This window comes from Phyllostomus hastatus, unplaced genomic scaffold (assembly GCF_019186645.2).
Source record: "Phyllostomus hastatus isolate PE091 unplaced genomic scaffold, TTU_PhHast_1.1 phas_contig_159, whole genome shotgun sequence".
NCBI classification, from domain to species: domain Eukaryota; kingdom Metazoa; phylum Chordata; class Mammalia; order Chiroptera; family Phyllostomidae; genus Phyllostomus; species Phyllostomus hastatus.
The window spans coordinates 26,966,723-26,992,360 of NW_025333640.1; the positions used below are offsets into that span (position 1 = coordinate 26,966,723).

General features: G+C 46.4%; 1 protein-coding gene across 4 annotated transcripts in view; it reads left to right on the top strand.

Annotated features, from left to right (window-relative positions):
• Positions 1-25,638, top strand: part of ZNF827 (zinc finger protein 827) — a 157,080-nt gene that overhangs the window by 26,311 nt on the left and 105,131 nt on the right. For all 4 annotated transcript variants that reach the window (XM_045831389.1, XM_045831390.1, XM_045831391.1 and 1 more), the window contains exons 2-4: positions 5,307-6,359; positions 15,353-15,525; positions 21,065-21,545. In XM_045831389.1, coding sequence (XP_045687345.1) covers positions 5,307-6,359; positions 15,353-15,525; positions 21,065-21,545 — 1,707 coding nt within the window. The remainder of the gene's footprint in view (positions 1-5,306; positions 6,360-15,352; positions 15,526-21,064; positions 21,546-25,638) is intronic.

The window sequence follows — 25,638 nt, forward strand, 5'->3', positions numbered from 1 at the left end:
CTCCTTAAACTTTACAAACCAATAAATACTTTTATAAACTGCACAGAAACTTTGGTTGCATGATTTGAGGGAGCTATTGCAGGTATAACTGATGAGACTCGTGGAGCTGCGTAGCCTTAAAAAATAGATGCAAGAATTTAGGTCTACACGTGCATCTGGTGGAAGAGGAAATTGGGACAGTGTAGATGAAAATGAACCAGAAGGCAAGTTGGTGGGTACCGGGTACATACACCTGTGGTTACAAGAAGAGGGCATGGACTGCCAGAGAACTGACCATGATCAACTCCATCCAGGTGAATCCTGGGAGGTTGAGCCTGTTCTCTTCCAGACCTGCTGGTCAGATTCATGTGGACTGGCTGGTGAGAATGGTTTATGGGTAGGTGTGGAAGTGGGACTTTGAGCCTTCCATCTGTACTTGCTTTAACCTCAGCCAAAAGGTGTGAAAATTAATAGATGTCTCTGTCTTACATTTTTCCACCTCTCCGGTCTTTCTGAACGAGGATCTTAGATGAATATTGGTCCAATTAAATGCATCTGATTACAATTCTCACACTGAAAAGGAAGTGAGTTGAAAAAAATGCAGCAAGAATTGTGGGTATCAAGTTACTGAGTTTCTACTGGGGAACTGAATTATAAATAAATGTGTTAGGTAGTGGAATTTTGTTTTGTTTCCCCCAAAGGAGAAATTGTCGCCACATGGAAACAAAATTTATTCAGCATATTTTCATTCCATAATTGCACCATTTCTATTCTTAATTCTTTGAGTTTCTGATTCAAAATGAAAAACACAAAAACAGACTGTTGTGTAAAAATTGACGGGCACGAGTGTGAACCTGGCTGTGAGACACATAGGTTGTTGCAGAATTAGCCACGGAAATCGCTTCCTATTCTGGAGGTTAAAAATAATGTATTTAGAAGGAAGTTATTTACATTGGCTGTTGAAAGGCTTCCCTGGGAGCCTGGGTTAGGAAAGCTGTGAGGCCTCCGGTGGGTGGATGTGGGCGGGAAGCGTTTCCAGTGCTCTGTGATTGCGTGCCACCGTTCCATGCCGGTGACAGGAAGGGGGACCTGTCTTGCTGCCCAGGGTCTTCTCCGATTGTGAAAGAAACTCAAAAGCCAGGCCTTGCTTATTCTAAAGTTTGTGGTGGCCAACAAATTAACCTCCTAGATGACAGCAATGCTTTGTTTTGAGCTCCCAGATGAGAGAACCTTTTCTCAGGATAAGTTGTGTCCAACGTGCTGCTGGTGGGGAGTCCTGCAGACCGTGCTGGGGAGGGGGTGCTCCCTCACAACGGGACAGTGCAGCCTTCTCGAACCTTCTTGATGAACTTGAATGTAAAAACAGAGAGCATCCCCGCAGGGGGAAAAAGGAGTATTTGTGGGAGAAATTCCTTGTTGCTGCTGTTTCGTGAACTGCAGGCATATTTGTTTGAGCTGCTTACGATTTTTCTCTAACCTCTGCACGTCCCCACGTCTCTTGCATTCACTTCTGTGAAAGCTTCCCCCACCTTTCTCTTGACCTCAGGTTAGGCCAGAATAATTTCAGATCTGTTTCTCCTCAGGTTTCTGGCCTGGCCCTTTCCAGGCCATGCATTACAATTATGTGGTGGTTTATTACTTGAATAACCTCAATTTCAGTAGCAGCATCTTCGGAAAAGCGATTAATAGAGTATTATGAGTTAAAAAATATTCTTTATGTAGGTGACTTTTCTTCCAGTCTGGAACAGAGAGTGTGTCTGTATTCGGGCTGACAAAGAAGCAAAGAATGGGTGGTTGAGAATGTCCAGGTACCTTAGAGGGCATATATTGACCTGTTTAAGAAATGCTCTGTTTGCTTGTTTGGGGCTTGTATTTTGGCAAGGCTGGGAACATTGCTAGAAATGTAGATATCAGTGGTTTGTATCACTCAAGAATGTTTGGTTTCACTTATCACTGCTGGATAGGTTTGGAGCACAAGGTGACAACCACTTTCGTTTTTGACACGCTCCCCACTTCGGCACATTCGAAGGCGGTATATTCTTGCTCACCGAGAGTGTACCTGGAGGGTGGCGGAAAATAAGCTTTGCCTTTCGGGCTCTGCCAGTAGACAATGTTGAATTCTCTAGGCATTTGAATCAGTATTTGACCGACCACAACAAGGAAGAGGTAGACAGGGAATGGAGAGATTGGAGTATTAGGAATATGGGTATTTACCTCTTAATGGTCTATCTCAACATAAAGAGTGAACACAGTTCTTGTCAAAGAGAATTCTCCTGCTGATCTGTGTTCTGAGAGGGTGGAAGGGTGGGTGCATGGTGGTGGAAGCGCAGCTGCTCGGACAGAACCCACTGGAAGTTGCCACCCGGAGGGCATCTGGTAGACCGCACACACTGGGGCTCTGCAGAGAACACTGAGCTGAGTGCCGAGAGAGTTGGGTTCTTGGTTTGGGCAATAGCACTAGATAGCTGCGTATCTTTCATCCAGCTGGACAGCCTCTATAATATTTAACAGTCTCAGTAAGATGACAGGCCTGGATATGGGGTTGTAATTTTTTGTGGTTCTCATAACCCTGATTTTAGATCCACCTTGTTAGTCGATCCTTCCAGCAAGTTTCTAGACCAGTCTTGCCTGTCCAGAGCTACTCTAGTTTGGCAAAAAATATAATCCGACAATACTTGTGAACCACCTGTTTTCCTGTGTCAGTTTAGTATCAATACAGACCAAAGAAGAGCTTCTTCGAGGAGGTGTTTGGCTGATTCTTACTGTGGTGATTTTTAAATCATAGTCTCATGTGATGACTCTCCTGAAGGATGAGATGTTTGATCTGAAAGCAAGAAAGGTGGTTTGCCAGAGGAACATAAAATTAACCCAAGTGTTGAAACCGGTGTTGACTGCATGGTGTTGGGTAAAAAGAATCTCTAGGAGAAGCCACTGGGGAGGGGAGTAGTTCAGGGTCCTGCCGATTTCAGGAAAGATGGACAATGTTGAAATCAGGTGGGAAGAAGGAAATGTGGCGAATCACAAGGAACTAGACTGTGTTTAAAAGAGAAAATTCAATTTTATCCGCTTTTTTCCAGCACATTCCATTTGATATTTTACATTCTCTTGATAACTTAATAAAGACTCTCAGGAAGGAACTGTAAAACTTTACTGAAAGAGAATTTGTCATTTGTGACATTTCTTCTCCAAATAGCATGGGAAGATCAATGTATTAGCTTGTAGTTCATGCATTACTAGTTCTAGCTATTTCTGTTCAGGAAAGACAGCGTGTTAGACAGCAAAACTTGGATGCGGGGCCCTCTGGCTTAATCCCTCAGCATTTGCTGAGCTCTGCTAGGGACCTGGCGTTGCGTTGGGCGCCATGTGGGATATGTAGACAATAAAACCCCAGCCTTCAGAGAATACCAGTACTTACCTTTCAGAAGATAAGCCAATGGCGGACAGATAATTTAGAGTGATATAAAATCAGCATAAACAAAGCACGGGGATGTTGGCCCTGCATTCAAACTATACGCAGAATCTGGCTGCTTCTCATCCCCTGCATGCACCTGGAGTCAGTCGGTCTTCCTGCTCCCACCCTTGTACCTGGGTTCTCTTCCACACGGCAGCCAGCACAGTCCTTTGGAACGATGTAAGTCATGGCATTTGACTCCCCAGCCCCGAACCCTCCAGTGGTTCCCAGTTTCACCAGATGCCAGAGACTCTGCCGTGGTGTACAATGTCCAGGCACATTCCCAACCTTCACAACTTTTTGTCTCTGTCTCTCTCACTTTCTCTGACTCCTCCTACTGCTCTGATCCTCACTCCCTCCACTCTCCCTACACTGTCTTCCTCGCTGTTGCATGGGCACGCCACGCATGTTCCCACGCGAGGGCCTTTCCACCGACACCCTCTGCCTGGGACTCTCTCCCAGAGATCCTGCATGAACAGCTCCTCACTTCTTTCCATCTCTACTCAAAGGCACCCCCTCAGGGAGGCCTCTCACCCTGATCACCTATTTACAATGGCAGCTCGCCTCCTGCCCGTGCCCCACCACCCTCCTCGCCCTGCTCTCTTTTTTCAAAGCACCTGTCAATCTCTGGCTTGCTCCGTGATTTACTAATCTATTAATTTTGTTTAACCATTGTCTTCCTCCACGGAAACGTAATCTTCAAGGAGGAAGGGTCTTTGTCTTGTTCAGTGTTGTACAGTCTAGAACAATCCAGAACAACGCCTGGCATGCAGCGAGTAGTCTGTTGCAACTACTTGTTGAGTAAGTGAGTGAACGAACGAGGAGGAGGGATTAATTCTGAATGAGAGTTCTGGGGAGAATCACGAGGGAGAAGCCTTGGGGCTGAGTGTTGAAGAATGAGCAGGATTGGACGTTCAGGTTTCCTGGAGGAAGACATTCCCGATGGAATCCCTTGAGCAGAGGCAGAAGAGGGACGGAACGCATGAGCACTCCTGAAAGGGCAAGGAGCCCCAACTGACCGCGCTTTGGGGGCGGGCATTCAGAGTGGGAGTGGCGGATGGATGGATTAATGGATAGGAAATAATGAAAGGGACTCTTCGTGGAGTGAGGGAACGAATAATTAATCTCTGCCTGGGATAAATTGGAATCAAGGACTCTCAACCAAGTAGCAGTTCTAATGTGGCCAGTGTTGTCACTTTTAAGACATCATTAGTGTGAATAGTTTTTGCTAATGAGATCTGATTTGTATATAGTACTTGACTCATTTCAAGCATGGTCACACGTTTATTATGATTTCAGCTTCGTAAGAACTGGGTGAAATTATATAGCAGGTATTTACATTTTTTTTGATCAACTTTTTTAAAAATTAATTGCCTCTTCTGTCGACCCCGCTAAGTGGCTGGCCTGAGGGCACGCACGGAGGTAGGCCCAGTCTCCCGGCCAGCACGGTCTCGCTCTGCCAGCTGCCTCTCTGCCTCTGACTCAGAACTCAAGACACCTTGCTGGTTTTCCCACAAGGGTGCAAGCTTCTTTCCACCTGCCCTGTGACTGAAAATAGCAGTTACTCCTTTATCAGATCCATTGTTTCTCTTTACTCCTTTCCCTCTTCCACGTATCCGGGATAATTATTAGAAAGGTTAATACATGCCCTGAGTGGGCGTGGTTTTACCTTTGCCTGTTGAGCATTTTCTCTCCTTTCAGGCTTAGGCCAAGCCAGTCTGACTCAGCACCTGACATTCGAGTCAGGTGGTTGCCGTCTTTCATGTGGTTCTCGGGTGGCAGGGAAGAGGGAGCATGTCAGCAGCGCTGTTTGAATGCCTTCAGACTTGCCTGTTGCTCGCTTGGGCAGTAAACCCGATCTTCTTCATTCCCCCAGATGTTAGTAGGCAGGAAGAGGCGGAGGGCGAACTCAGCGAAGGAGAACACTGGTATGGAAACTCCTCAGAGACTCCGTCGGAAGCATCCTATGGCGAAGTCCAGGAGAACTATAAGTTGTCTCTGGAGGACCGGATCCAAGAGCAGTCCACTTCCCCCGACACCTCCTTGGGAAGTGCCACTCCCAGCAGTCACACGCTGGAGCTGGTGGCACTTGACGGCGACGTCCTGCGAGACTCACTGCAGTGTCAAGATCACCTCTCCCCTGGCGTGTCCTCTCTGTGCGAAGACGACTCCCCAGGCTCCACGAAACCTCTGAGCAGCAACTTGAGGCGGCTGCTGGAGGCCGGGTCCCTCAAACTCGACGCCACAGCCACGGCCAATGGCAGGGTGGAGTCCCCGGTGAATGTTGGCTCCAATCTCTCCTTTTCCCCACCGGCCCACCATGCCCAACAGCTCAGCGTTCTTGCCAGGAAGCTGGCGGAGAAGCAGGAACAGAATGACCAATACACTCCAAGTAACCGTTTTATATGGAATCAAGGTAAGTGGTTGCCGAACTCAACCACCACCTGCGGCTTGTCCCCCGACTCAGCCATCCTAAAACTGAAAGCTGCAGCCAATGCCGTTCTGCAGGACAAATCTCTCACCAGGACTGAGGAGACCATGCGATTTGAGTCCTTTTCCTCCCCTTTCAGCTCCCAGTCTGCCAGTTCCACCTTGGCAGCTTTGTCCAAGAAAGTCAGTGAGAGAAACTTGACTCCTGGTCAGGAACATCCCCCTCCGGCCAGCCCTTTCCTTTCCCTGGCTTCCATGACCTCCTCGGCCGCCCTTCTCAAGGAGGTGGCTGCAAGGGCTGCTGGGAGTCTTCTGGCTGAGAAGTCATCACTGGTGCCTGAGGATCCCCTACCGCCACCGCCTTCGGAGAAGAAGCAAGAGAAGGTGACCCCGCCACCTCCTCCACCACCGCCACCACCTCCACCGCCACCGCCACAGTCCTTGGAATTATTGTTACTCCCAGTTCCTAAGGGAAGAGTTTCCAAACCCGCCAACACAGGTAAGGCATCTTTTATTTCCGCCATTGTGTTAGGCTTTTTGACTGTAAATTGCTAAGTCTTCTGATTTCATTTTTGCCTTACTCGATTGGGTTCCCCACGTGATCTGAGGCAGGAAGAAAAAAGTGGGAGCACAACAGAGTACTTTAAATAAGCAGTGTGGTGGTCTTTCATGTACGTGTGACACAAAGACTTCACAAATAGCTGCACTGTTGAAAGGTAATGAATAATCTTGGAGATACACAGTACTCTCCTCCCTTTCATACACATGATTTTTTTTCATTACCAGGTTCAAGCTAGGTCCATGCAAGAAATGTTTAATGGGAGAAGATCAAAGCATCTTTGTCATGGAGTCTGTGGCATCACGGAGCATGGGGGGGCGGGGGGAATGCTTTTGAAACATTGGACGAGGGGGAGCCCACCCTTCCCACTGCCTCCATCACAAATGGACTTTTGTAGAATCAGCAAGTACTCTGCCCTAATTTATCACACTCAATACTTTTATGTTAGCATTTTTATTACCTTTTTGTGGAATTTAAGCCCCTTTCACTTATCCTGCTCTTCTATAATTCCTTGTCACACAAGAACTCTGAAGAATATTGTCATTCAGACTTAATCAAAGCATTTCCTGCAAATGCTTTATTTTATTCCAGCCCAATCAGACTCTGAGGGAATGTGCATGTGGAAAATTTGAATCATACATTTTTTTCTGGTAGGGACAGTCTTACCAAAGGAGAAGTCTCTCCTGTAGAGTGAGTTACTCATCTGAGGGAGAAATGTAGTCATTTGAGTTCTCACAGTGGAAACATCATTGCTTGGACTGGTTTGTTTTTAAATTGTGCGCATGATAAATGTATGGTCCTGGAGATGGACGTATGGAGGTACAGATGTCTCCTGAGGATATCCTGCCAGACTGGAACAGGAAGTAGGCTCTGTGTGTCCCCATCAGTATAAACACTGCCGTTGTGTGTCTAGCCGGCTTTGAATATTTGCAGCCACATTGATGAAGAGGGTTTAGAATGGCAAATAATTGACTGAGCGATCGCAGCTAACATCAGTTTGTCGCATTTATGACAAAATTCCATTTAAATTGCTGAGTGAGCTATATGCACTAATTATAATTACTTTAAAACTTGTGTAAACAGCAGAATACAACTAGGAAAATGGATCTCTGGAATTTTTATGACTCTAAGCGGTCCAAATCGTTCTCACCAGAGTTTCCAAAGTGTCAATAAAATCCTGAAATGTTTATCAGTTCTGAGCTTCATTTCTCCTCACTTCTCACCTGCCATCTGTTGAAATAGAGAGAAATGGCTGAAATTTGGAAACAAGGAGAAGAGCAGAGGGAGCTGGGAAATCTTGCCATAGAACAAATCACTCCTGATTTATCAGAATTTTATTTAAGGTGGAAGCAGAGGGAGAGGCTCTATGTAAAATGTAATTTTATAAATATTCTGTGCATCTGGTTATTGAATAAATGTCTTCATGGTGTTTACACTGCAAGTTCACCTGGACATTAGTTGCCTGGAAAACCTTATATAACATTAGTAATAAACCTTAGTTCACTGAAGAATTGGGAAAAGGCAACTGATAAAACTGTGCCTCCTGAAAAACTAGTGGCTTTGTCCTTTTTAAGTGTCTTGGGTAAAACCAGCAATAGTTGTGAAGTATAATTTTTTCACTCAGGTGATGAGATGCATGTAAAGATGGGGAGGAGGTCCCAAGCTTCCAGCGTGGGGAGGACTTTTGGCCCGTTCTGTTGTATAATGTACACCCGAGGGAGACAGATTCTTTTCTTGGTTTAAATGCAGTGAGTTCATGCCAACACCTGAACGAGCTTCTCAGCAGGGTTTGTTATGGAGTTCTATAAGAAATCGTTTTTTCTTTTCTCTTTACTAAATTTATTCTGTTGCTGAGACACTTAATATCTTAATCAATGAATGTTTAAACCGTCCACACTGAAAGAGGAGAGAGGAACTTCTTGGACTGGTGCTCTGCTGTGGATTGGTACCGGTGCCTCCTGGTTCCATGCCTCTCTGTTCACAATCCAAGACTCGGTGAAGCAGCCCCACGGATGCAGTAATTATATTTTTAAAAAACCATTCATTTTTGTAAAACTCATGCAAGGGGAGCTATCCCTGCAGAGAAAAACTCACGGGCTCTTGAAATGGTCACTCGGAAAATGTTCGGTACATCCAACCACGTGGACGCGTCCTGAATTCAGGTTCTGTTTCCTGTTGCGTGGACCAGAAGTAGCAGAGGGGGCGTTTCCTTGCACTTCTCAGTTAAAGTGAGTGCCATCCATCACTTCCCAGCCTCGTTACTAGAGAATGGGTTAAGGAGGAGTTGATAGAATATCTAATTTTGTTGTTTATCTTTATATCGTGGAGAGATGATTTGGCCGGTGTTACTTGGACCACTGATTTTTGAATCTGAGGAGTGGAAGGGAAGGTGTGTCTTCTCCACCTGGCCCCCCGCCCCTTTACGCGCTGTGTGTACTGTTGGTTCCGGGCAACCTGGGGGCTGGATTCGCACGCCCTTGGCTCTACCTAAAAAGCGTTCATGGGGATGTGGTGAGAGCCGTCACCCATGTTCCTAAACATTTCATAGTTTTATTTTTTCCCTTTACCTTAGAAAGATATACTAGTTTAACTCAAAATAGATAGGTGGACCGTTTTCTCACAGCAGAGAAAACAATTCTAATATTGTTGCTTAACAACTTAAAAAAATAAATAGTAACCAAAAAAATCCACAGAAGTAAACTACACACCATCTGACTTTAAGCAGGGATTCCGTTTTCAAGCTATTTCTCAAATGTTGCAAAAAGGCCGTATCAAGTTGATTCTAGGGTTACAAAGGTATGTGCTAGAAAAGCCAATGTATTGAGCAATTTAGACTCGAGCATTTCTTTGACCTTCTTTAGGTCAAGAGAAGTCCAAACCATGAAAAAAAAATGTGTCTTTCAGGTCTGGCCTTACTCCTCTTTTTTGAATAGGATTCAGTTGTTGCCAGGTCACGTGTATTTAATTCCTTAAAGAGTCCACTGCTCGATAGCCTTTCCCCCTGCGAGACAGACGTGACACTTGAGGAGGAGGTTTTTCTCATGTGACCCTGTGCCCCAGCACATGCTACGCTGCTCCTCTGAAAGGGGACACGATGGAAGGAAGATTATGTCCGTTTGCTATAAAGATAAATGTCACACATTGACTCAATTCTCTTTGAAGCTACTGTTCTATTGCAACTCAGGAAAAAAAAGAGATGGTTTTTATTTTACAAACAATGATTTTTGTGGAAGGCCCACAAGATTCTCAGGATGCCAGGCTCCTAGTTAAATGACAAGGAGAGTTTCAGACAGAGGGTCTCCAAAACATCTCATTTTCCTGAATAAAAAATTTAAATATGCCTAGATGCAAGCTGGTCTCATGCACCTGAGGGCTAAGAACATTTCCTGGGTCAATAGCTAGGGGGTGTCTGGCTGCCGTTTTCTGTCGTGTTTACGTGGTGTTCACGTGATTGCAAAAGCATGGACACTCCAGAAAGTGAGGGAACCCCTCCTGATACTCCCTTTGGTCCATGGTTATTCCAGCTATAATCTGGCAATGATCACAGACAGGAACTTGCTTAGAAAATTCACTTTTTAGTCAGGATTCAGAGCTATGTGTTGCCGATCTCAGTTGTATTTCCCCGGTGACTCCAGTTTAGACGGCCTCTAGATACCAGACTTCTTAGGTTTATTGAATTCTTACCAGTTATTAAGATATGCATTGATGATGTCAGTGTCGATAACAACAGATAAACCCAGTGATATCCATTGCTAACACAGTTTTTTGTTCCCCTGAAATAGCATTTGAGAGATGCCCAAGAAATTCTGTTAAAAGATATTAAATGCGTGTATTGACACACTGTTGTTTGGAAGGAGGATTGGTCCTCGTACACAGGGGTGTGCTAGAGGGTTGGCAGGCCTGGCGTGCAGGGGGTGATCATGTGTAGACTCTGCACCTAGGGGCCCCTGGCACCTTGAACTCCTCCTATGTGTGTGGTAAGGTTTGTGTGAAAAGACTACCCACTTGCCAATTATCTCAGTATTCTGCAGATTGTTACATAGGATCTAACAAGAGAAAGTTTGATTTCAAAGCCTTCAAAATAATTAAATTTATTTTTAAAAAAGATCTTCCTTGAGTTAAAGCAAGGGAGTCCATAAGATTTTCTTTTTTTTTTCTTTTTCTTTTTTTTTAGTCCAGTGAGGTTTCGGTGCTGCTGCTTCATGAATGTATAGGCAGGCCCCCAGGGCAGAGCACCGATGGTGAAGAGAGTGGCCCTAATCCTCACCTGCCCCGACTAGCAGAGGGACTCGAGCATTTACAGTCACTTCACTTGCCTCATCTCTGAACCCAGCTCGTTGGGACTTATCGACGAGGTTTCTTCCTGCGTAAAAATTCCTTGGTTTTACTTACGGTGTATTTTTAACTCTATCAACTAAAAAAAGGCATAATTTAAAAAGCAATTTAAATTAAATATATTCCTTCTTAAAATTCACAGTCAACCCCCACACCCTGTTTTGAGCAGCTCCGCTGTGGTCCATTGTCAATAGTTTCATCGTACATCGTTGTCCTTCATTAGTAAGGTGGTCGTGCTGTATGCATTTTTAAATAAGCTGCTCCAGGTTCAGTTTGGAAATACGTGAGGTGTAAGTACATAGAGATCCATCCCTCTGTTTATTTAACCATTCATTCAAATGGAGTATTGGCTGCTGTGTGAAAGGCATGCAATCTTGGGCTAACCCTACTTCCATTGGGACATACTTGGCAGCTTCCTGTATCTTTTACTTCCAGGTCCAGTGCTCATTTCACTTTTCCTCACTCTCTTGACCCCACCCTTTCCACTTCATCTTATTACAGCCTAACACACAGGTACTAAATTGTACGCTGTCCTGGCACTGTTCTGGGTGCCAGAGACACACAGGCATGGACTTCCATCCTTGCCCAGCCAATTCCCTGCTCCACCCTCTTCTTCCCCTCTTCTGTTTTCTCCATCTCTCTCTTTTCCTGCCACGAGAAGTCTGTCTAGGCTGAGGCACACCCTACCTGAGCAGCACAATGGACACTTGCTCTTTTATTTCGTCTTGGTTCCAATGACAAATTACCAAGTTGGGCCAGGCCCTGAGCTACGTATTTATTATGTGATGCCAGTTGTTTAAATTTACATCTGCTCTAATGGTGAGTTTTCTGCTTTGGAGGGCATGACCAGAGTTTATTGTCACCACTATTACTATTACAGCTGCTACCAATAGCTTCCATTTACTGCGTGATGGGCATTTCACACACATTTATTATCTCTTTTATTCCAATAATATTATTGCCTAGAAAAAGAACATGTTTTCTCCAACGTAACAAATTAGTAGCTTTCCATCCCGCTGGGCCGATTAGCATCTGATGGGATTTAGTTTTGTTTGCTATGATAATAATTAGCTAGTGATATATTTGGGAGAAATTGTTTATCAGACAGTTGTAAACTAGGTAAAACCATGAACGTTTCAGTGCTGTTGCCTCAAGAATGTGTGGATTATTTTGAGGAAGTGGTCATGTTTCCTTAAGCTCTAGATACAGCTGTCAGCTCCTTGCAAATAGTTTGGCACAGAAAATGGAATACATCCGTGCTTCCTCCTTTCTTTAAACTAGTTTACGTCACGTACACATGGAGGGCATCCTACTCCACTATGAAATATTTTTTTCCTGAATAAATAAAAACGCAGATGTTATCAGAGGAGATTACTGGCCAACTTTGAAAATCGATTATTGTATCCTGGTTACTTTTGTCAGTTGGATTGTTTTCTTCCTTTCACACAGCAGCCACCATTAGTTAAAAATTTCCTGCCACCATTAGTTAAAAATTTCAAACCGTTGTAGTAGTGTAGCTGTTTGACCGCATAACTTGTAGTTAGGTTTTTTTTCCTTTTTCATCATGAGTGTTCTAATTCTTTTTCCAATTAATCCAAGGGCACCCTAATTTGTACATGATTCATGTGTGTTTTGGTATTGATTAACTCTAAGGAAGTGGAGCTCCGAAATAAAATAGGTTTATACAGAATGTTAACATGTAAGGTTTCTGCAGTGCACTCGGGACTGCATTGGCAGTACAGAGTAGGCGGTGGAGGGATGGGGGAGCTCCAGGGGTGCTCACATTAGGCAAAGCAAGGCGTCCGGGGAAGCCGCCAATGTTCCTTGTTATTGCCTTCCTGTACCATCTCTAGCTACTAGAAGACATCTCAGGTTTTCTCTCGTCCCCCAGATCATTCTGTAAAATTAGGCAGTTTCGGCGTTAAATAGTAGGGAATACTTCCTGGAGATGGGATTGGTGGCAGCCTGTTTGTGTACCTCTTTCTTACTATTGTTCGTTAATGTTCTCTTATAACCCGAGTAGATAGACATCGTTATCATTCCTCTTCCCCCTCTCTGGCTTCTGACAGTATCCCCGCTAGAGGCCCGATTTGGTCCTTTCTCTCCAATGTGTGGTTCAGCATGCAGTCTTCGCGATCCAGATATCAGAGTGATGGAAATGACAACGAAGGACGGGAAATGCGAGGCCCGATCAGGGGTAGGACTCCAGGTCAGCGGAGGCAGTCAACAGAGATAGACAGCAGGAGAGCTCGAGTGGGTTGATGAAAAAGCCTGTACATGAACCTCAAAACTGTGCTCTTCCTAGAGGAGAAGGGAACCCTCCATGCCTCCCCACCCCCCAATCGGAAGAGGAAACACTTGTAGTAGAACAAGTCACAAGTAGGATGTCCCAGCCTGAACGGCATATTTTTAGATAGAGGATTCTCTTTCCAGTTACGTGGTCCAGCTAACCAGTATTGCTTATACCTGTGTCCGTAAAACAGCATTTTGGGAATGCTCGAACTTGATTCCAGAACCCTTCTGGTCCCATCTGTTTGGAGTGGTTCTTGGCATGTAGAGACTTAGCTGACTCAGTGAAAATATAAAATTATTTTAAAGTTCACACTTGGGAATATTTCCTTTTAAAATGATAAAAGTAACATGTGCATTAAAAAATTCAAATAGTACTGAAGAATGTAAAGTAAAAACAAAAGTTTCCCTCCCTGACCCCCCTGTCTTTGAATCCACAATCTTTGTAAGTTAACTGCTTAATGGTTTCCTGGGTATGCTTCCAGACAATTTTCATACAAATAAAAGGATATTTTTTTGTTTGTTTCATTGATTCATCCCATTCTTCCTCCTCCTCTTCCTTTTTATTCTGTTCAAGTATTTTAAAGCAACTCGCAGACATCATGTCCATTTGCTTATACATATTTCCATATATATTTCCAACAGATAAGGACTTTAAATAATAACTGCACTGACTGTTGTCCCATCTAACAGGACCAACAATTGTTAACGTGAGATTATGGAACACCCAGGCTATGATCAGCATGTCTTCAATTCACCTCAAAAGTGTTATTCTATAATTTTATAATCAGGATCAGAATAAGCTTTCACCCCTTGTGTTTTTTTAGATGTGTCTTCACGTGTCTTTTTATCCATAAGTCCTGCCCTTTTAAAAAATGTTATTTCCTTGCTGAAGAAACTGGGTCATTCGTCCTACAGCTTTTCCCACATTCTGAGTTTGGCTGCTTCCGTCCCCTTTGTGTGTTTAGCATGTTGTTTAAATCACCTGTATTTCCAGGGACCTGCTCGTTAGCGAGAGGCCTGATTAAATTTTGTGTGAGAGTATTTCACAGGTGGCTTATCAGAGGATGCCCGATGTCTTTTCCCTTTTCAGTGGCGTTAGGATTGATCAGTGGTTTTGTGTTGTTGGCCTGATCCGTCCTCTACAAAGTTCCCTGTCAACCTTTCACCTAATGGTTTCGGCAGCAATTGATTCCCATTTTCTAGAAAACAAAAATAGAAACACCCCAGACATAGTTGCATGTCTTACTTTCCCCACTCACTCTTGAATATCTTGAGCACGCTTCTGTATTAGCTTCTTAAGCAAACCTCGTTTTTAAAATATAGTTTCATGGATTTTATTTAATGACTGTATTACAATTTATGTCACCGTTTGCAAATATTTCCGATCCCTCATGACTAAGAAAGTTTGAGACCTGAATTCTACCTGTTGTGATTGTCTGTATTTCCCAATGGCCAAGGCTGGTGTGGCACTAACCAATGTCAGTCGATATTGGCGACTTGGTGTCACAGCAGAGACACTTCCCCATGGAGATGGTGGAGGAGACTGTGAGCTGAGATTTCCTTGGAGGGAGGAACCAGCTGGTTTGTTTGCTCTTCTGAAAAATTGAAGCAAGTCGGTAGTTCTTCCCAAAGTGGGCAGCAGGGCGCCGTGGCAGCGCAGAGGAAAGCAGTGCATCTTGTTAGCGGCAGCCAGAGGGACAGGAATAAGGGGGTGAAAACCCTGACCTTCAGACTCCCAGTGGCTAAATTGGCAGCGGCAGCATCTGCTCGAGCCATAACTGAACAAGTCAGCGGTGGGGATCCTGAAATTTGTCTCCACTGGAGTTCGGTGTATGAGGTTTATGGTGGCCGTTCAGTGTTGAGTCCCTGCAGTGTGTTATTCTCTGTCTCGTTTGATTTGTCTTTATCTCTTGTCGTTTTCCAAGTTCGGGAATTCAGAGGGGGACTGGAGTCCGGCAGTTTTCTCCTGGAAACAAAGCCCGAGTGGAGGCTCCTCGGGGCTGCTCGAGGACGGGGCGGGCGAAGCCGCTCTGCGGGGGTGTCTGCCTCCCGAGTGTGGGGCGGCCCCTGGAAGTGAGACTTCCACGTGCCAGTGCAATCGGATCTCGAAAAACGGATCCCAGAGGGGAGTCATGAGATGAACGTGGGTTTCTTCCTAAAGAAAAACAGCCGCAAAACTTCCTCGTGGATAACGTCCCGGGAGTGCCAAGAAAAAAAACGTCCAACCGTTTTTAGTGTTCTTGATCGAGCGCTGCATATGTCTTCTTTGTTTTCTTTAATGTTCCTTTCTCTCTCCTTCTTCCAAGCCTCCGAAGAGGAAAGCGGAAAGCCTTTTCAGTGTCCGATATGCGGTTTGGTGATAAAAAGGAAGAGTTACTGGAAGCGGCACATGGTGATTCACACAGGTTTAAAAAGCCACCAGTGTCCACTCTGTCCGTTCCGGTGTGCTCGCAAGGACAATCTCAAATCCCACATGAAGGTAAGCCGGCCACAGACAGACCTTTTGATGAGGTAGGCACAGCCGAGCAGGAGAGGGGCCACTGCAGGGTGGCCGGGCTCAAGGTCACAAGGTAGATTGCAACTGAAATAAAGCAGCTGGAAAAGGGTCTTCTTGTGAAGGTCTTGGTTTCCCATTTACAACCAAGAACTTAAAGACGGAGAGAACCTTTAGTATCTAAATCGTACATGTAGTGTAGAGCCGTCCCTCTTAGGGGAGCCGCAGCCTAACCAACCCTTGCATGGTGATGCATCTCTGGGGTGCTTGGAGGGGCGGAAAGAGGACAGGAAGGGCTGCTGGACCTGTGCCCCCAGAGAGAGGGCGCTTGGACCCGCCCGCCTGCCTGGAGATACTGCCCTCTTCAGCTTACAGACCCGAGGAGCACCTGACAGGAGGTGCGGGGACTTTGAGAGACACCTGGGCTTCAACGTTAGCCCTGGGGGAGGCTCAGCCCTTCCTGACAGGACCGAGTCCTCCCTGAGGCTGTCTGTGTTGGAGCTGTCATAATTCCCGGGGTCACACTTTCCCGGCAGGTAAGGACATTGTTCTCAATGTCCTGTTGAACACGGGTGGGCTCGTGCCTGTGATGGACACATAGAGCACTGAGTAGCGTCTGTGCACCACTCTCAAGTGAGACGGGTTGGGGGGAGACTTAGTTGTCCAGAAATCTTTTTAGCAAATGCCACCACCACTAAGGGTTTTGTCTGAAATTCAAGGAGGAAACTCGAGATCAAAAGAGAAGGTGCTTTTGAATGCTCATTTGAATCTTAGTGCTCGATTTACTAGCTAAGTGGCCTTGAGCACATGAGCCCTTAGGCTTAATTTTCTTACCCGTTGAGTGGGAGTGGGCATGTTGGAAGATCTGTCATTAGTATTTAAGGAGATAGTAGTAGTATAGCATCTGTCACAGAGATGTTCTTTAATAGTGACGTAATTTCAGTAACTGTCATCATGATAACAATAATTTTTATTGGTATTTTCAATATGGCTTGGCTGTTGACATTGTTTATAAAGTTTTTACTTCCCTGCCATAAGAAGTATAGTCTATGTACATAATTAAGATATTTGCTTTTTTCTAAATCTTGTCTAATCCTTCTGACTACATCAGTAATCACTGTTCATAATTGTAGCTCTAGAAAAAAAAATGCAAGCAGACAGAACCTATATTGACTTTAGGAAATAGCTTAGAAAGTAAAAAAAAATTAAATTCATGATGTTATTTGTTTTCTATCATTTGCCCTTTTCTGCTGGGAGTAGCATGCCCTTCATCTTCAGAATCCACTTAACCAGGAGTTCCGGTTGGCTGAATTTTAGGGAGCCTACTTAGTTTTGACTTTAACCTTCCTCATCCTCTATCACCTCTTCCCAAAGTAAAACCTCCTATTTTACACCCGCAAAGTGGATTTTGCTAGCAGGATGAGACTTCAAAAGGAATTCCTTTAAAAGTAAAATTTGTTTTCATTACTGTGCCCTACGCTACGATCAGAAATCAGGTCTGACAAATTTAAAGCTTCAGTGAGCAGAAAACTTGCATCTCGCCTGACACCTGGCAAGCTTGGTTTCAGCTCAGGGTCAGGTAAAACAACCTATTTATAAACCCATGGGGGTCGGGGGGAAAGCCGGGTTTTCAAGAGCAGGAACTACCGTCCCTGAAACTGCAGAGAGATGTGTTGAGGCCGTGATAACACAGATGGTCGGCCAGGACCACGTCGCCCAGGAGCGCGGTGAGGGCTTTGCAGGTGGTGGGGTCTCGCGAGGCTTCCAAGACAGATCGACCACCCGCACGATAAAGCAGCTGTGCGGAGTTACCGCTTCGCTTAGACTCCTCATGTCCTAACCTGTTGAGCTCCGACGGAGCTTCTGATAAGGGAAGTGTGAGAAGGGCTCATTCAAGTTTAATTTTATCAAATGGTGTACTGTTTCTTGTCTCTGCTCTGCACCTCGCTTACGGACCTTTTTTTTTAAAAAAAAAATAATTCTTTCATCAAAGGATTCGTGGTTTTATTTTCATTAGACATACTTGAATTTTGCTAAATTCTGCAAATAATAGTCCACATTGGAAATCGGATAGCTGCGGTTTCGGGAGTGGATAGATATCCTCCGCTGCCTTCACCAGAGATCACCCAGATGGAGCAATTCTCTAAAAACGATTTCTGTCTAAGAAGTGGGGGCAGCATCGCCTGTAGATTAAGATCTCAGACTGTGTGGTCAGGAAAACCTTAACTAGAATCTCAGCCCCATGCCTTTTGGTAGCTGTGAGACTTTGGGCAAATCATTTAACCTCTCCAAGCTTCCATTTCTGTTCATGGACATAATAATCATGCGATCTATCTCATGGAGTTGTTATTATAAGAGTTAAATGAGATAATGGAATCGGCCACTTAACAGAGCCCAGCACGGAGAAACACTAGGTAAATGTAGCTAATACGGTAATTATTACCCGAAAGCCTTCTGAAGTACATTAACGTTTACATGTAGAAATAAATTAGTGACATGGTCTAATTGGATTTCTCTAAAATAAATGTTATTGTCTCCTCCTTTTGTGATAATATCTTTAGTGTTTAATTTAGAAAAACTGGTTAAAAAAAAGAATATAAAATTGACCCTTAATCTCATCACACAGAAATAACCCTAAGTGCCATTCTAGTGTATCTCCTTCCCCGTTAATTATAGAGGTTCATTTAACAACAAAATGGGATTCTACTTTATTTGTCCGACCAGTGCAGCGTTGACGGTGTTCCTACTGGGTGCCAGGCACTGTGTGTTTGTGTAAGCCTGCCTTTCCTCCTCCATGTACCGAGCAAATGTTTTTACGAGTGGCAGCAGAAGGAGATGTAAATGCCTCCAGCTTCCTCAGGGTTATCTGAGATTTCCATTAAGTCTTTTACAACTTTCCTGGATGAGCGAGCCTACAGGAATTAAATGGGAAATCCGTAAGCTGAAGTTGAACAGAAAAGGTGAGGAGGACTGCTAAGATAAAGAACTCGGGCAAAGTGATGGCAAGAAAAAGTGGACCAGAGTCAGGGTGCCGAGTTCTACTCGTCTCGGGCCTGCCATCTAAGGAGCTGAGACTCTTGGGGAAGCCCCTTCCCTGACTGGCCAGGTCCCCCAAGGGCGGTGGAACGGGTGTTTCTCGAGGTTCCCTGTGTTCCTCCGCCTGAGGAGTTGGACCTACTTATGAAACAGCACCTTCACTTCCCACCCCTGAGGGTGGGTGATTGCTTTTGCTGCAAAAGCAAAAAGCAGTTCGTAAGCACATCACTCTGTGTCCTGGAAACTGTGATGTGCTTTACACAAGTGTGTTTTCTCATGAGCAGAGTAAGAAGGATCTTGAAGTCAGTGTTAAGTAGAAGAGAATAAAAATTGTAACAGAAAGTGCTTTTCGGTCAGAAGAGAAGGAGGGACACAGCAGTGGGGGGATGGAGTTAACACGTCTCTCCAAGGCCAAATGGGGTACGCAGCCCCTTCGGGAAGGTGTAGCTCAAATAAAATTGTAAGTGCGAAAGTCAACACCACATCCATGGATTTTTCCACAACTAAATATAGCAAGGCCAGGACCCAGTGGAAAAGCAGCCACATAAAATACTCGCCTACAGACTCTTTTCCATCCAGGGCTCCCTCCGGCTCAAGAACGGGGGCTCGCTCTGTGCTTTTCCTTCTTCCAGAAGCTGCTTCTGGAGCTTCTGTTCTTGGACTAGCTCATCTCCTCCCCTGGGTCAGTGGATGTCAGGACACTTCTAGGGTGGAGTCCGCCCCCCTGCACTCTCCCAGGGACTACAGAAGCTCTCTGCCTTGTGACGTTCACCACCTGGTTCCAGGACAGGCTGGGGGCAGGACCTGTCAGGGTCTCCTGGGGCTGTGACCTGAGGCCCCAAGGTGCCCACCTCTGCATGCATTGGGTGGAGAAGTGGTAGGGAACCTTCCTGACTTGGTGAGAAAGCAAATGACCGATCAGCTCCACCAGAGTGAGATCCCTTTGTTGTGAAAGCACAGAGACGGGTGATGGTCACAGCCAGTGGGTGTGGCATCCCAGCCCAGCACCGCCCGGACCCTCCAGAAGTGGCAGAGAAGGGCTTCAGTGGGCAAGCCTTGGCTGCAACTGAATTTAAGTATATATGGTGATTTCTGTTGAGAAAATTCATGCTTTGGGGGACCCAGAATGTCTTCTGCTGTTTTTTTCAAAAAGCCACAGTGGGGTGCTGTAGCGACAGGATCTCACCATTAACGTTTAATTTCTTTGCTTTTGTTGGTCACTCAACATTATTTAAAAGTATGTTTTGGCTGGTGAATAATACTTTTGGATTGCACTCAGAATGCATAAACAGCTGGAGTAAAAGTTGCTTTCTTGGAAAGGGAGCCTTCGGAGATGGGCCAGGTGGCGCGGCGGATTCACAAACTGGCCCCTAACCTTGGTGAGACCGGAGTTCAAATCCCACTCAGGTCACCCCTGACAGACGAGGTGTCCGTTTTGTTTTGCTTTTGAATTCCCACCACTGACTGGTTTGCCCAGATCACATATCTCCCCAAATCATTTGGCCCAAATCCACGCAATTGGCAGTTTTTACGCAAGGGAGGGCCGGCCCTGAAATAGCAGGGTGCGGCGGGGCAGCACTGAAGTACCCCGGCAGAGAGGGGAGGGGGGTTAACAAGCTGAGGGGCACCTGCCAGCTCGAAGCCCGGCTCGGGCCAGGGCAGTGATTTCCTCACTTTTTCAAGTGCTAAATTTGGTAGTGACAGGAAGAAAAAAAAGTTCCTCGCAATTTTTACCAGTACAGACGTGCACACAAGACTGGAGCTGGGTTTCCAAGCGTGCACATGTCCACTGCAGACATCCACGCTACCGAGGTGGGAGACACTGGTTTCTTCTCTCTGAGAGTCCTCGGTGAGGGTCCGACTGCGGTCGCCCCTGCATACTCTGCTTTCTTCACACATAATTTCGCTCAAGCCACTCGCCCTGGGGCCTTCGTTTCCCTGTCTATAAAATGGGAACACTCAGGAGACATCTTGTTCCACGTCCTTAACGACCTAGAAAAGCGTTTTGAAAAACTGAAATTATGTTTGCAACACGTCACTAATTCTCTGGGCGACAGTCATTGGGAACACGCTAAGTATTATTATTATGAGAGGAATTGCATGACAGGTGACCTCTTTTGACCCCGACGAGTAATTAGGTAAGTCTGCATTCTGCTCCGTGTGTAATGTTTTCTCTGAGGACCCCGACTGAGATCAGGTGACCAGACTATTAAGAGGGTTCTACCCCGATGGCCTCCACGGGCTGACACCACCCTCCGCCGTGCGCACGGCTCTAATAATGGACTCTTAACCTACGCGGACCCGCTTTATGTTTCGGGACGACCTGGTCACCTGGAGCGCAGTCATGAAATGCCCCCCTCTGGTTGTTTGATTTCCCGGGCCAGCCCCCTGTACTGTGAGCAGATTGTTGATGGCTGGTGGGGATGCACAGCGAGGCGCGGCCCACGAGCACACGGCGGGCAGCTCACTGTTCTTGCTTCTCCGTCAGGTTCATCAGCACCAGGACCGGGGAGAGACCTTTCAGTGCCAGCTGTGCCCTTTCACTTCCTCGCGCCACTTCAGCCTGAAGCTGCACATGCGCTGCCACCAGCACTTCCTGAGGACAGAGGCCAAGGTGAAGGAGGAGATCCCAGACCCAGATGTCAAGGGATCTCCCCACCTCAGTGACAGTGCCTGCCTGGGGCAGCAAAGGGAAGGAGGAGGGACAGAGCTAGTGGGGACCATGATGACGGCCAACACTCCAGAGAGGACTAGCCAGGGTGGGGCTGGCATCTCGCCTTTGCTGGTGAAGGAGGAACCCAAGGAAGATAACGGCCTGCCAGCCTCCTTTACCCTGAATGCTGCCGACAGGCCGGCCAACCACACAAAGCTGAAAGACCCCTCCGAGTATGTGGCCAACAGTGCGTCAGCATTGTTCAGCCAGGACATCTCTGTTAAGATGGCGTCTGATTTTCTCATGAAGCTGTCAGGTACTTGAATAGGGTTGTATTCTCTCTCTCTCTCCCCCCGCCCTTCTCTGCCAGTATTCTCATCTGTAACATGAACCGGTAGGACTAGATGATTTCAAGGTCCCGTTAAACTCTAATAGTCTGCACCTTTACACGTTTTCCCCTGGACTTTCCCCCCAGTCCTTTGGAAGCAGGCCTGGCTGCGGTTTGGGTCTAGAAACAGCAAAGCTGACTGATGGCCTTTGGGTTTTTCTCCTTTATGGACTCTTGTCGTGGGGGAAAGGTCACATGGCGAGCCAGCTCCGTGGCAGTTCTTTGTGTGACCTTGGCCCTTACTGAACTTGTCTCTGCCTTGGGTTCTTTAAAGTGCTATGTGGAAACACTTCATTTTGCATTCCTCAAGTTCTTTGGTTTCAATTTGAAAGAGTTTTTCAAAGGGCCTACATAGAGAGGCTACTATTAGGAATTAGAGACTTTTAAAATTTGATTAAATGGTAAAGATGATCTTAGAATTTGTTTTTTTTTCCCCAGTGGAAAACCTTTTATTGTGGTAAAATACACCCAGCACGAAATGAACCATTTTTAAGTGTGCAGGTCTTCGGCGCAGAGTACGTTCGCACCGTTGTGTGACCATCATCACTGCCCATCTCCGCTCTTTTCATCTTTTCACTGAGCAGTAACTCCCGTCCCTGCCTCCCCCCAGCTCCTGGGGACCGCTCTTGCTCTTCCTGTCTCTATGAATTTGACCTCACGTAAAGTGGAGTTAGAATTTTTGAAAAAATGATTTTCCAACTGCCCAAACACCATTTGGAAAGATACGGAGTATATAAATTGTAAACGATTATTTTTATCAATTGATACCACTTTCGCCATCAAATTATATGTGTTTTTTTTTTAAGTTTTGTCTTTTTGTTTGTTTGTTTTCAATGTCTTTGATCAAGTTTGTGGAGTTGAATGGGGCGTGTAGAGACGCCGAGGGAGCCTGCCCTGCCTGGCTGTCTTTGGAATGATAAAACTTGGTGGGGTTGTGCTGCTACTCATTTCATTTTTTAAAAGTACGATTTAAAATTTTAAAGGCGATGTGGAGGGTGGGAAGAGGTCGGCTGAGAATCGGTTCTGTCTTGCAGTGCGGACGGCAGTCCCCACGATGATTTCCAAATGCCATTTCAGCTCTTTGGAGACTGACAATACCCTTTTAAATGGAGAATAATTGGTCACCGCCTTCCTTTAAATGGACTGTGAGTCGCATTTCACTAAATGTCATTGCCAGGTGAATTAGAGGTTCCGTTTCCCTCTGAAGACCCCATGCTCAGTGACACTTCAGTCAGGTCTTCTGGAATGTCCCCGACACCCCAGATCTCTGCCCCTCAGGAGTGCCCGACACCAGTTGGAAGGAACAAGAAGAGGTAGGGGGTGGAAATGAGGCAGCGCAGAAACGAGCTGAGCTGCGGAGGAAGAGAGAGCGGAGTCCGGTGAGGCGAGCAGACCCCTGGTGTGAGGGAGGCGTGCGTGAGGCAGTCCTGCGCTGGGAATGAGCACGTCCTAGGAGTTCAAGTGCATCTGACCCGGCTCAGACAAACAGGAGACTCTCTACTCCCCCTCCCCCACACCACCTTCCTCTTCTTCCAGCTCATCTAAGAGAAACTAAGCTTCCAGAGACTTCTGGGTTTTATACTGAAACATTTCTGAAACGAGGAGGGGGGATGCTGAGGGGAGGGAGGGTGGTGCAGCTTCTCGTGTCCCTTCTGCTGTTGACGCTTCAGTTTTTACCTCCCCCTCCTCTTTGGTTCTTCCTCGATGGCCTCTCGGCCAACAGCAGAGCCCACGGGGCTCCTTTTCCGGGCTCTTCCGGTGCAAAACAAGGGAATGTGAATGGCATCTTCACTTAGCGTAGCACAGAGAGACAGACATCTCCTTACTAATGGGGAAAACCAAGGGTGCGTGAGTAACTCTTATTAGTAAGGGTTATTCCCTATACTCGGCCACGCTGGGAAGTTTTCAGACCTGCCGCAGGAAGGATGGGATAAAACACTTGGTGTAGGGTACGCCGCTCCGGCTCGGCTCAGCCCTGGTGCCCCACATCCGGCTGTCACTGACTCCAGGCCCAGTCCCAGGGGGCTTACCTGAAAACCAGAATTGCAAACAGGAGTTCCACCAGCACTGAAGCCAGTTGGTAGTTGAAGGTAAAAAACCGTGCCTTCCATTGTGATCTGTTTTCTCAGCTAGCTGTTGAAGGGAACTTGTTTACGGTTTGGCAGTCACAGTATTTACCGACTGATCAATTGGCAGAAGAAAACAGATAACAAATGCACACTATTTATGCAAAAGGCCCATGCAGCTATTTTATGGTGGCTTACTAGAGGTCCTGAAACCTGACTTGTGTGCACTGTTACCTAGCAACCTGTTACGAAGTCACCGGGGAGTGAGATGCATCGGTAATTTTTTGTGTGTGTGCATATTTGGGTGTAAATGTAAACTCGGCGACTGTGGCGACGCAGCCCACGGGAGAAGAAGGTACGTTCCAAGGCAGGGAATACATTTTCTGGAGGGACTTTTTTTTTTTTTAAATTCCACTAGCTCTCTGGATGGCCGAGTCCTGTAATCGATAGCGGCCGTCACTGTGGTGCTGTGTGTGCCCGACTGTGTCTGCGGCTGTGATCCTGGGACCAGAGGACCAAACCCCAGAGAACGGCGGCTGAGCTTCTAGCTCATTCCCTCCTCAAACGCAGTGCAGTCATGGTCAACATCGGGCCTTGTCCTTGGCGTCACAACGACACCATTGTTCTCGCGCCGAGTGTTAGCCGGGCTCTGTGCGTGCACCTGCTGGGGCTGTAGGGAGCAGCTGTTGGTGGGCCCAGCGTCTGTGAGTCTCTGTGCCAGCCTCGTCACTGTCCGCAGCACTGGAGCACAGGGACAGATTCAAGCATGGACATACCTACTTGTTTCCGAAAGAGATGGGAAACACTCGATTCTTTCTTACTTGGTTATTAAGGGGAGTCTTTCTTGCTCTCTCAACCAAAGCCGAGCATAGAGATGACCTATGGGAGGCCGGTGGGACTAAAAATCATGGGTAGAATGCTGCTTTCAACAGATTCTCCATCCTCCTCCCACCCACACCCCGATTTCAACATATCCCAGCTCATGTGCCTGTGAAATTGAACCCCTTCTCTGAGCCGTCAACTAAGGCTTCTTCTGCCTGAGCCCACTCTTAACATTCCTCGGTCCTTCAAGATCGATGCTGTTCCCTGGAACCGAGGCTTCCCAGGCTCAGCACCATAATTGCATTAAGGAAGAGAATGGGCCAGCCCCTGCTGCTGACTTTCTAGGCTACGAGAAAAAATAATTTTGTAAGCTTTGCTCAGGGTTTTGGCCTAGGAGGCAGGTCTTTGAGGGCTGCAGCCCTGCGTATTTGAGTAGGTCTTTCTTGGGAGCCAGGAGATGCACGCAGGTCATTGCATCTGCGGGCAGGGGGTTCAGGGGCCACGTGACTGGGGGTGTGCAAAGGGCAGGGCTCACCTGAGCTCACAGCACAGAAGTTCCTGCTGCTTCCGTGCCTTCTCTCTGCGCCCCAGGACCCAGCAGCAGGTCTGACTTTGGAGTCATTGCTCTGTTTTGCTTTTAATGCCAGGGCCCAGCCCACTCCCAGAAATTAGGATTTAACTGTTCTGGGATAAGGCCTCGTCATTGATATTCTCTTTAAAATCCTCAGATGATTCCAACATGCAACCAAGACCGAGGACCACTGATGTGGAATATAAACTCGGTACCTGATACAGTTCTGTTCCCTTGCTTTGTATCCCAGACCGTGAAAGGGGCGTGGTGGTGTGATGTGGGTCCGGGACCTTCCGCAGAGGTCAAGGTCGCCATGGGTGAGAGGCCTGGGTGAGTCATGTTCATTAAACCCCATGATCTTCCTCGTGGGGACTCGTGACAGGAGAATTAGGAGAAACATCTTAATGGTCTCTAGTCAGAACTGGGAAGTCCCAGGCCTCCTCTAGAACGTCGAGGGGCTGGGCGTGGCGTTCCTGAGGCCTGATTAAACGTTGCCTGCTCTGGCCTTACATCATGTCTCTCTCTGAAAACTGCACTTTTCAAGATGTATAATTTAATTCTG